The 12222-nt window shown below is 44.4% G+C and overlaps 1 protein-coding gene across 2 annotated transcripts in view; it reads right to left on the reverse strand.

Annotated features, from left to right (window-relative positions):
- The window catches only part of LOC127008997 (E3 ubiquitin-protein ligase Ubr3-like), a 144613-nt gene that overhangs the window by 20735 nt on the left and 111656 nt on the right, over positions 1-12222 (reverse strand). The window contains exons 4-10 of one of the 2 annotated variants that reach the window (XM_050881569.1): positions 8051-8169; positions 4507-4601; positions 2832-2960; positions 2495-2624; positions 1840-1966; positions 1261-1394; positions 345-573 (exon numbers count right to left, since the gene is read on the reverse strand). In XM_050881569.1, the coding sequence (XP_050737526.1) occupies positions 345-573; positions 1261-1394; positions 1840-1966; positions 2495-2624; positions 2832-2960; positions 4507-4601; positions 8051-8169 (963 nt within the window). Of the gene's footprint in view, positions 1-344; positions 574-1212; positions 1395-1839; positions 1967-2494; positions 2625-2831; positions 2961-4506; positions 4602-8050; positions 8170-12222 lie in introns of both variants that reach the window. The other variant, XM_050881568.1, reaches the window with a different exon arrangement.

Consider the following 12222-nt stretch of genomic DNA (forward strand, 5'->3'; position numbering starts at 1 on the left):
ATACTTAATGACTTCACCAATGTGGATGACTACATTGTGTATAATAAATGACGCAATGTGAATGAGATGTAAGGGTGTTAAACTAAATGTGAAAAAATAAATTCACATTACAGCAACTTCTTTTCCACCAATGTTCTTGTATGAGAATGGAATAAGCTCCCACCTTATGCAGTTCTTGATTGATTCATTTACTTAGGCAGAGATGCAGCATCACAGTAGCTATCTGATATTATTACACCTACGTTTAGAAACACTGCATCTGGTCTGGACCTTAAGGTCTTGTGGCCTGAACATCTATGCTTCTGTACCTCAACAGACCCCACACAAACACCCCAGGAACCCACCATGGAGAGTTGATGGCACGCAGATGGACTTCATCATGTTCTTAAGGCTGACAATCATGACATGGAGGAGGTGAAAGGAGTCAGTCATGCGATAGGCCAGGTCCTGATCAGAGAACAGCTGCACAGACACGTGCACCACACGATTACTTAGCGTCTCTGAGTCTGTGCTCTGCACCAACATGACAGAGATGCGGCTGTAGTGCTGCACAAAGGCCTTTGCAAAGGCATCCTGCAACAGGGAGAAGGAAAGCTGACATGAATGGTGGGTAATAAAACCTGAAATGCAAGCTGACATGAATGGTGGGTAATAAAACCTGAAATGCTTAGTTTTGTAATGTCCAAGCTAAGTTGTGAAAAAAGCCTGCAACACTTTACATAACCCCAAAGAAATGAAAAAGCAATAATTCAAAGTAATTACCACTATCACCATCACCAAGATTTTGTTTCCTGCACAAGGAAAGAAGTACTGGCCAGTGAATCAGACCACCCAATGCATTAAATGCCATTTACATGAAAACTGTTATGCCAGATCCTGACAATGTTTGTGACCACATTACAGTTACTGTCAATGACCATAAAATGCTTCAGGGTCTAATGAAGGTCTGGCATCTAAAAGCAAGTTTTGTATTGACAAAGATGCAACTCTGTTTCATCAACATAAACAACGTAAGCAATTTAGAATTGAGAATGTTTATGCCTACATCATTTGAAGCACTGTATAGGAGCTATGTACACCTTAATATTAAGTAGCTAAGATTGTCAAGACAAAGTACAGCCATTTACTCTGATAAAAGTAGTGAGTACAACTGTACTATGTTTTTGAAAGCTCAAGACAAGTGTTGATAATGGAAAAAAATCAGTAACTTACGACTATACAGACCACTTCACTTGCATCCCACACGTCCAACACTCTCACCTCATACTCAGTGTCTGGCAGCATGTTCAGGAGCAGACACACTAACTTTTGGGGGAACTCAAACTTGACTGTCCAAAACACTATTTCATCTAAAAAAGTCTTGTGGACAAGAGGCCCATTTAGGGTGGCCACATCTGGAGAAAAGAAAACATTAATTACCAAACATGGCTCACCTCAAACAGATGAAAGAATTAAAAAGAAGCATGTCTCAAGTCTTAAAGCACTAAAACTTTAAATATTTTCTCAAGAAATGTACTAATCTGAGCAACATAAAACATTAAAGCATGACTATACCATAATAAAAGAAAAAATCTCTCTCCATCACTCTGTCTCACACCTCCCTGCAGCAACACACCAACAGTCAACCACAGAACCTGCCCAGGCACAAATTTCAGCACCTGACTTGTAATGTGACTTGGCATCTACCCACAGCACACCACAGCATTCATCATTAGAACACAGCTCAACAGACAGCCACTGCACTAAGCACCTACCCTGCAGCACTACAGGTGTATAAAAAAAGTACTTCAGCACCTGCCCCTAACATCACAGCTTGCCCCACAGCACCACCAGACTTACCCTCATATCCCGGTGGGACCTCTCCAAAGGGAATACTATTGAGTGCCTCCTCATAGGACTTCTTGCTCTGAGTGAGGTATTCAGAGTCCTGATGCCGTGATGAAACGCGAGTTAGCTCATGGTAAACCTGGAAAAAAATGGTGTTAATAGGAACTGAGCTAACGTGACTGAATGAATCATGAACTTTAGTATTTAAGAGTACAAGGATCATCGTTGCTGTTCTGCAAAATTGCATGAAAACGGAGAGGTGATACCAGAGGACTGAAAGAAAGATGTAACTGTCCCTATGTGTAGAGAAAAGATAGTTTATTTCCTTATGATTTGGGCATCATCACCAAACAATATTGCAGACTTATTAATTTCTTCTGCAATGTCACTTATATAAATCAGAAACATTACAGGCAACAGAACAAAGTCCTGAAGAGCTTCACTCGTTACTTCCCTCCACCCTGACATTCTATCCTTAATCATTCTTATTTTCTGGTCCCTCAGGAAGTCTCTCGTCTGCTCCAGAAGGATTCTTTTCTGTCCTGTGATCCAACTTCCGTCTTATTTTTTTTTTTGTGTGTGTGTGTGTGTATAGTTGTACTGTTAAACACTCTTTGAGCTAAGCTTATGTTGCCCTGCCTCCACTGGGTTTGAGGACTAAGCTCACCTTTGGGTTACAGAGGGACTTGGTCATTGTTTTCCTCATGGCTGCTCCGAGGCGACTCAGCTCCTGCAACAGGTCCAGGAACAGCGCTGCCTCCTCCATCGCCTCCAGCACCTGGTCCAGCGACTCAGAGCTGCAACAGGCAACAGTCGGTGGTAATGATGTAGGTGGTGGTTGTGAAAAATAAAATTAATGGCACTTGTGTGAAGAGAAAATATGAAAAATAGAAATTAAAAGAAAATAACAAATCACAAGTGAACTTTACAGAACAAAAGAGATTCAAGCAGTCACCCCTACAAAGCTCTTTCCCTGAACAAATCCTCCGTGAAGGAAAACATACCTGTGGTCTCGACAGTGCTGGACAAAGCGGAGGAATATCCTGGGCATGAGGGCGTCAGCGAGGGCCAGCAGGTCGGGCGGCACCTCAGGCTTGTTGAGCTGCGCCTGCGACCCGTGCCGGTGACAGAACCTGTGGCGAGAAGGGTGTGAGGCCATGTGGGCTGAGAGGAGGGTAGAGGAGGAGAGGAAGGGGTGTGAGGTGCACTGATATGAGGGAGATGGTGTGGGGTGAGGACATGTAGAAAAGGGGGTGTGATGTGAATGGATGGAGAGAGAAGGAGGCAGTGTGATATGAAGGGAGGGCAGAGGAAAGGAAGGGGTGTGAGGTGCACTGATGTGAGGGAGATAGTGAGGGGTGAGAGGGAGAAGAGGAAGGAGTGAGATGTGATGGGAAAGGAGGGAGGAGGAGCTATGAGGTGCATTGATGTGATGTAAGGGGGAGAAGAGGTGATATAATGTGAAGAGATGGGAGAGAGGAGAAAGTGGTGTGATGTGACAGGAAGGGAGAATGGAGAAGGTGGGATGAGTTGAGAGAAGGAGAGTAGAGAAGGTGGTATGATGTGATGGGAGAGAGGCGGAAGTGGTATTATGCGAAGGGAAGAAGTGGGACAAGGTGGTGGTATTATGTGAAGGGAAGAGAGAGAAGAGAAGCTGGTATAAGGAGAAGAGATGAGTAGAGGAGGTGTGACATGGAGAAATGAGAATGGAGGAGGTGATGGGAAGGGAAGAAAAGCTGGTATAAGAAGAAATGAGAGTAGAGGAGGAGGTGTTAGGTGGGGAAATGAGAATGGAGGAGGTGATGGGAAGGGAAGAGAAGCTGCTATAAGGAGAAGGAATGAGAGTAGAGGAGGAGGTGTTAGGTGGGGAAATGAGAATGGAGGAGGTGATGGGAAGGGAAGAGAAGCTGCTATAAGAAGAAGGAATGAAAGTAGAGGAGGTGTGAGGTGGAGGAATGAGAATGGAGGAGGTGATGGGAAGGGAAGAGAAGCTGCTATAAAGAGAAGGAATGAGAGTAGAGGAGGAGGTGTGAGGTGGAGGAATGAGAATAGAGGAGGTCATGGGAAGGGAAGAGAAGAGGAAGAGGTGGTGGTTTGACAATGCCGGAAGTGTGGGTGAAGTGAGAAAACGTGATAAAAAGACAAAATGATGATGAAGGAGAACGGTATGACAGAAAAAAAACGACCGTGTGAAGCGAAAACCAAAACAAAACAATAAGACTCAGGTGGCAAAAAAATAAGAAAATAATAAAAGAAAACAAAACACACATAAAAACAAAACAATAACAGACTCAGCTGCCTCCCCCAAAAATAAGGAATAATAAAAGAAACAAAACACACAAAAACAAAACAATAACACACTCAGCTGCCTCCCCCAAAAATAAGGAATAATAAAAGAAAACAAAACAATAACACTCAGCTGCAAAAAAAAAAAAAAAAAAAAATAGAGAATAACATAAGAAAACAAAACACACATAAAAACAAAACACTAACAGAATCAGCTGCCCCCAAAAATAAATAAAATAGAAAATAATAAAAGAAACCAAACACACATAAAAACAAAACAATAAACACCAAACAACAATGATACAGGTGTTGGTAGTGGCCACAGGAGTCGGCAAGGTGACCCGCCCCGACTCCTTCAATGTGGTCCGCCCCGATTCCTTCAGTGTGACTCACCCCGACTCCTTCATGACCGCCGAGTTGCCGCAGTCGCACGCGCCGCCCGCCTGTGACCTGAACATGTTGAAGTCGTGTCCTTCGTGGTTTCCCTCCTGCCGGTACACACAAACACAGGGCGTAAGTCATGAGAGTGGGGTGGGGGGGTGATGGGGGGGGGAGAGAGATCAAACAACCAGTCTACCGATAATTAATTTTGACAAGTCTGTGAAAAGATGAATTATATGTTCCGTGTGCGTGTGTGTGTGTGTGTGTGTGTGTGTGTGTGTGTGTGTGTGTGTGTGTGTGTGTGTGAAAGAGGGGAGTGGGAAGAGAGACGACAAGCAACATAAGAGGAAACAAAAGAGGAAGAAGAAAAGGGAAGGAACAGTAGGAGAAAGAGGGAAGATTAGAACGTGAAGTGAAAGAAGACAGTTGGTGAAGGAAGATAAGAGAAAGGTTTAGAGATAATAAAAAAAAGAAAGGAGACAAGGAAGAGCAAACAAAGAGGGCACCTAAAGAGAAAAGCTACGAAAGAGGAATGAAAAGAGAAGTAAAGAGGAGAGCAGAAGAGTGAACAAGACCTGGTAAGAGGGGAACCGGTGACGAGGAAAGAAGGAAGAAAAAAAAAAATTGCTAAGAGACAATTTCAGAGATGGGTGAGTCACGTTAAGGAAATGGAACGGAAGAAGAAACGAAGAGGAGAGGGATTCAGCAGAGGAGGAGGAGGAGGAGGAGGAGAGTGAAGCAGCAGAAGAGACGGAGGAGGAGACGAAGAAAAGGAGGAATAGAAAAATGAAAAAAAAGGAATGTGTGAAAAAGACCGTAGGAAAGGAGAAAAAGAGGAGAGGAGTGAGAACAAGCAAAGAGGACGATAGGAAAAAAAAGTAAGAAAAGGAGATAGGGCAAGTGAGAAAGAAGGGGAGGGGGAGAGCACGGTGTGAATGTGAAGAGTGAAGAGAAAAAAATGGACTAATAAAGTAAGGTATAGGAGAGCAAAATAAGTGAAGAGAGAAGAGGGGAGAGAGAGGAGAGAAGAGGGGAGGGGAACGAGATAAGAAAAGAGGGGAGGGAGAGGAGAGAAGAGAAGAGGAGAGGAAGGAGAGAAGGAGGGAGGGGAGGAGGGAGGGGAGGGGAAGGAGAGAAGAGGGGAGGGGAAGGAGAGAAGAGAAGAGGGGAGGGAAAGGAGAGAATTGAAGAGGGGAGGGGAAGGAGAGAAGAGAAGAGGGGAGGGAAAGGAGAGAAGAGGGGAGGAGAAGGAGAAAAGAGGGGAGGGGAAGGAGAGGAGAGAAGAGGAGAGGGAAAGGAGAGAAGAGGGGAGGGGAAGGAGATAAGAGAAGAGGGGAGGGAAAAGAGAGAAGAGAAGAGGGGAAGGAAAGAAAAGGGGAGGGAAAGGAGATAAGAGAAGAGGGGAGGGAAAGAGAGGAGAGAAGAGGAGTGGGGAAGGAAAGAAGAGGGGAGAGGAAGGAGATTAGAGAAGAGGGGAGGGAAAGGAGAGGAGAGAAGAGGAGAGCGGGAGGAGAGAAGAGATACGAAAGCGATACTGACTAGGAGTAAATTTGGAAGCTATATATTTGAAAAGGATAAGAGGAGATTACAAGAATAGGAGATGGCAAAATAGAGGAACCGAAAACACGAAGATAAATGGAAAGAAGTAAGAAAGGCAAAAAGGAAACAACGAGAATAGGGAATGAAACGCAATAGGAGTAACAAGGAAAACAGACGAGAATGAAAAATGAAACCAAAAGCGAAGGACGGATAACATAAGAACATAAGGAGTCTGCATGAAGCCGGTAGAGAGAAGAAACCAAAGCAACAAAGAAAACATAAACAAAGAAAAAACAAAAAGGGGAAAGAAAATAAGGAAGGATGACTAAAAAGGAAGGATCCAGAGAAACAGAGAAAACATAACAATAAAAGAGAGAAGAGGGAAGGGGAAGGAGAGAAGAAAGGAGGGGAAAGAAGAAAACAGAAAATAAAACTAAGGAACAAGAAAATTTATGGATAGTAAAAAGGGGACGAATAAAAAGAAGGAACCAAAGAAACAGAGAAAACATAACAATAAAAGAGAGAAGAGGGAAGGAGAGAAGGAAGGAAAAAAAAGAAACATGGAAATTTATGGATAGTAAAAAGAGGGAAGAATGTAGGGAAGGACGAATAAAAAGAAGGAACCAGAGAAACAGAGAAAAAAAACACACAAAAAAAAACTGAAGGACAAGAAAATATAAGAAAAAAAGAGAAAGAATTTAGCCGACAGGATAAGATATAAGGCGGGAAAACGAGGGATAAAATATGAAAGAAAAACGACAATAAGATAATAAACAAAGACGATGGAGAAGATGCAAGTTAAGAATCAGATAATACCAAAGAAGAGAGAGAGAGAGAGAGAGAGACTGTAGACAAGATAGGAAGGGATATGATAAGAAATGATAACCAGATAAGTGAAGAATGATGCAATATAAGAAAATGACAATAGGTTAGGTTAGCGTACAGACAGGATAAAGGTATAAGGGAAGGACTAAGGAAACGGGTACTACAGCAAAGGACCGTATTGGCTATCCGGCGGCGACTCGGAGACAAGAACTGTTTTGACTTAATTAATTCCACTTTTATATTTCGGGAAAAATTAATACTGGCTGTCGTTTGGAGCCAAATGTCCAAACGTGGTACTTGCTGGTAGGAAAAAAAAGTCAAAATAGCTACAGGTTCTTAAACTAACAATTATTTAACAGCAAGTTCAATCATTCTTAGATCAAAATAAAGCCTCCTAGCTGTGTTTTCCTGTTTGGGCCGCTCAGGAGACTGCGGCCCGCGGCACATTCGCCCCTCAGTGGTCACACACACCACACACAGACGCAAACCTTAAAACCTTACCAGCAAAGGGTAAATACCAGCAGGTACCACGTTTGGACATTTGGCTCCAAACGACAGCCAGTATTGATTTTTCCAGAAGTATAAAAGAGGAGCCGAGTTAAGTCAAAACAGTTCTTGTCTCCGAGTCGCCGCCGGATAGCCAATACGGTCCATTTATAAAGGGCATGACATCCTTCCCACTCTCTCCCTTACTCCCCCGCTTACTCCTACTTTCCTTACTTTCTCTTTCCTCTCTTACTTTTCCTCTCCTTACTCCCTAAATTCCTTCTCTTACTCTTCCTTTCCTCTCTTCCTCTTAATCTCCTTACTCTCTAAATTCCCCCTCTTACTCTTCCTTTCCTTACTTTCTCTTTCCTCTCCTTACTCTCTAAATTCCCCCTCTTACTCTTCCATTCCTTACTTTCTCTTTCCTCTCTTACTCTCCTCACTCCCCTTCTTACTCTTCCTTTCCTTACCCCATAAATCTCCCCTCTTACTGTTCCTTTCCCTACTTTCTCTTTCCTCTCCATAACTCCCTAAATTCCCCCTTACTCTTCTTTCCTTACATCACTTCCTCCCACAAAGCTTTCAGTATCACGTTCATATATTACTAACACAAAACCTCTTCACTTCAATTAACCCATTTTAGCTTCCCTCCCTTCCTCCCTCCCTCCCTTCCCTCTCTTTCCCCCTCCCTTCCTCCCTGCCTCACCTGGAAGCACTGGGCACACAGGCTCATGCACGGGGAGATGCCACACGTTCGACACCGGTACGCCACGAAGTTCGCCGTCCACACCAGGCCGCAGGTCGTCGCGTTGTCGTAGCGGCGAACTGCAAGGAGGGAAAGGGTCGTATTAGTGCGTGCGTGCGTGCGTGTGGGTTTGGTGTTGGTTGGTATACAGGGTGATGTTTTTTTGTTTTGTTTTGGGGTGTTTGGCGTTGTGTCAATCATGTTGCTTCTTGTTCTATGCTGTTTGAACGTGTTTTGTGATTTTAAGTCATAAGAATACGATTATATTGATGGAGGTAATTTTTTTTCTTAGGCTAGTGATATTAGTACTGCTATTTGGTCCTCCTCCTCCTCCTCCTCCTCCTCCTCCTACTACTACTACTACTACTACTACTACTACTACTAATAATAATAATAATAATAATAATAATAATAATAATAGTAGTAGTAGTAATAATAATAGTAATAATAATAATAATAATAATAATAATAATAATAATAATAATAATAATAATGATAATGACAAAAACAACAATAACAACACTGCACAGAAGACGATGACAAGTTCACACAAATACGAATACTCTGTGCTCGATATTGCCAGACACTCCCGCCTCACACATCAACTATATCCAAAGCCCAAAAAGAGATTCATCGGGTTCTAATGAGTGTTTTTTTTAGGTTCATGGTACAGAAGAAGGGTCAGACTATCACCAGGGTCATAAAACTACCCCTGGAAATGCCCCAAACTCCTACGAAAGCCTTGTCAAATGTGTGTTTCTTAGGTTCATGATACAGAAGAAGGGTCAGACTATCACCAGGGTCACAAAACTACCCCTGGAAATGCCCCAAACTCCTACGAAAGCCTTGTCAAATGTGTGTTTCTTAGGTTCATGATACAGAAGAAGGGTCAGACTATCACCAGGGTCATAAAACTACCCCTGGAAATGCCCCAAACTCCTATGTAAGCCTTGTCAAATGTGTGTTTCTTAGGTTCATGGTACAGAAGAAGGGTCAGACTATCACCAGGGTCATAAAACTACCCCTGGAAATGCCCCAAACTCCTACGTAAGCCTTGTCAAATGTGTGCCTGGGTGCCGAAATGTACAAGAATGCGACCCATGGTATAAATCCCTTCCCTGCGTAGTGATTCCGGGCAAGCCGATCCCGTAGACTTTACCCCCTCGACGTGGCTGCCACCTGAGGACAAGGAGCCAATGACCGCCGCCTGCCTCCCTCCCTCCCTCAGTCCCTTTCCTTCCCTTCTCTCCCTGCCTCCCTTCCCTCCCTTCCTTCGTTCCTTTCCTACCACCACCTGAGTCGCCTCCATACTCGCCTCCTTCCCTTCCATCCTACCTCCCTCTCTCCCTTACTTCCTCCTTCGCTCCTCCTCCTCCTCCTCCTCTCCCTTCCCCCCTCTCTACCTGTCTCGGCCTCCCACCTGAGTCGTTCTACTGCGTCGCACCTGACCCGACACACACACACACACACACACACACACACACACACACACACGCACACACGGACGGACGAGTTGCATCAGCCTACACTACAATGCCCAGGGTACATACACGCGTCATACCTCCTCCTCCTCCTCCTCCTCCTCCTCCTCCTCCCTCATCAGCAGACCTTCACCTATTTGTCTGACCATCCCTAACACGGCAATGTATTTTTATCCTCTCTCTCTCTCTCTCTCTCTCTCTCTCTCTCTCTCTCTCTCTCTCTCTCTCTCTCTCTCTCTCTCTCTCTCTCTCTCTCAAGCTTCCTTCCGCATACTCCCTCGTTTATTCCTTCCTCTTTCCTCCGTATTTCTCGCCACCTACATTCTCCTCCCGGTAATGTGTAGGTTACTCTTTCTCTTGGGGCGCCCCCCCCCCCACACACACACACACACACACGCCTGACAGGAGGAGGGAAGGACGTGAGGCTGGCGGACGGCGGGAGGACTGCAGGGGCTTGGGAGGGTGAGGTAAGCGGGTATCATGACCGTACGTTAACTTCCTTCCTTTAAATATTACCTGGTTCCCTCCCACCCTCCCTCTCCCACTCTCCCTTTTTTTCTCTCTTTTTCTTATACCTTCCCCCCTTCTGTTTAAATTACCTGCCCTCTCTTCCTCTCTCCCCTTACCCTCTTTTTTTATTTTTTTCTTATATATACATTCCTCCTCTTTAGTTTACCTCCCTCTCTCCCCGTCTTCCTCTCCCTTCTTTCTCTCTCGTTCCCGCTCCCTCCTCTCTCTTTTTTTCTTCTACCTTCCTTCCTTCCTTCTAGTTAAATATTACCTCCCTCCCTCTCTCCCCCGTCCTTCCGTTTTCCTTCACCTACTTTCCTTCCTTCCTCTCTCATTCCCACTCCCTCCTCTCTTTTTTTTCACCTACCTTCCTTCCTTCTATCTAAATATTACCTCCCTCCCTCCCTCTCTCTCCCATCCTTTCGTTTCCCTTTACCTTCCTTCCTTCCTTCTCTCATTCCCACTCCCTTCTTTTTTTTTTCTTCTTCCTTCTTTTCTTCTTCCCTGACTCTCTCCCTTACTCACTTTCCCTCTTACCTCTTTTTTTTCCTTCACTCCTTCCTTCCCTCTCTCCCACTCTCACTCCTTTCTCTATTTTATCTTATGTCTCCCTTCTCTTTAAATTGTCTGACTCCCTCCCTGTTTATTTCCTACACTTTCTTCCTCTTTCAATTACCTGCCTCCTTCCTCCCTCCCTCTCTTCCCTTCTCTTTCTCTCCTTCATCCAGCCATTCTCCTTTCTTTTCGCTGTTTTCTTTAATCACTTTTCTTCATGTTATTAAATTCCGTCTGTCTCTTCTCTCTTCTCTCTCTCTCTCTCTCTCTCTCTCTCTCTCTCTCTCTCTCTCTCTCTCTCTCTCTCTAAGTCCTTCGTTCTTTTCTCATCTTTCTGCTTCGCGTTTTCTTTTCTTTACTCGTCTGTTCGTTTATTTACTCAGCAAACAAGAAGATAATGCTTAGCGATGAATAATGAGGGAAAGAAGATGACGACCCACTCAACGCCTTCTTCTTTTTCCTCCCTCTTCTCCTTCGTTTTTCCATCTTCTTTCCCTCCTTCCTCCTTTCTCTTTTCCTTATTCATAACTTCTTCCTACCTCCTCTGTCTCCATCTTCTTCCTTCCTTCTTCCTCCTTTCTTCTATTAATTTATCCCTAACGCCTTCTTCTTTTTCCTCCTCCTTCTCCCTCGTCTTTCCATCTTCTTTCCCTCCTTCCTCCTTCCTCTGTTCCTTATTCATCACTTCTTCCTTCCTTCTCTCTCCTTTCTTCTATTAATTTATCCCTAACGCCTTCTTTTTTCTCCTTCTTCTCCCTCGTCTTTCCATCTTCTTTCCCTCCTCCCTCCTTTCTCTGTTCCTTATTCATAACTTCTTCCTACCTCCTCTGTCTCCATCTTCTTCCTACCTCCTCTGTCTCCATCTTCTTCCTTCCTCCTCCCTCTATTCTTCTTTTCATTTCTCCTTTGCTTATCAATAACTTCTCTCCATTTTCTCTACCTCCATTTTCTTCCTCCCTCTCTCGATTTCTTCTCGCATCTCCTTCAATTCCATTTACCTCCACCTCGTCCATTCCTCTTCCCTTCTGCCTCCACCTCGTCCTTCTTCGTCCCTCCCAGCCTTACCCGCCCCTTACGTAACCTAGCTAATTCTACAACCACCCTCATAAATCGTGCATTCCCCCCTTTAATCCCCCCCCCCTCCTTATCCCATCGCACCATACCCTAAACCTATTTTTAATCCTCCTCCTCCTTCCCTTTCCGCTTATCCCATCACATCTACCTCCATGCCCTTCCTTACTTCTCTGTACCCTCCTCCTCCTTCTTCTTCTCTTCACCCCTCCAATCCTATCTCATCCTTTTTCTATCTTTACTCTCTTCCTCCTTCCCTTCCTATTCCATCCTTCCTTATCTATCTTTATCCCTCCCATTCTCTTTTCCACACTCCTTCCCTCTTCCTTCCTTCCCTATCTCTCTTTATTCTTCTCTTCCCTTTCATCTCTCCCCTCCCCTCCCATCCTATCCTTCTGTACCTCTCTTTTCCTTCCTTCTCCTCCTCCTCCTCCCCTTCATCCCTCCCATTCTCTCTTACCGATAACCACTTCTCATCCCCTTCACCTTTTACACATAGCCTTCCATACCTGGTTC

This window comes from Eriocheir sinensis, chromosome 39, assembly GCF_024679095.1.
Source record: "Eriocheir sinensis breed Jianghai 21 chromosome 39, ASM2467909v1, whole genome shotgun sequence".
NCBI lineage: Eukaryota > Metazoa > Arthropoda > Malacostraca > Decapoda > Varunidae > Eriocheir > Eriocheir sinensis.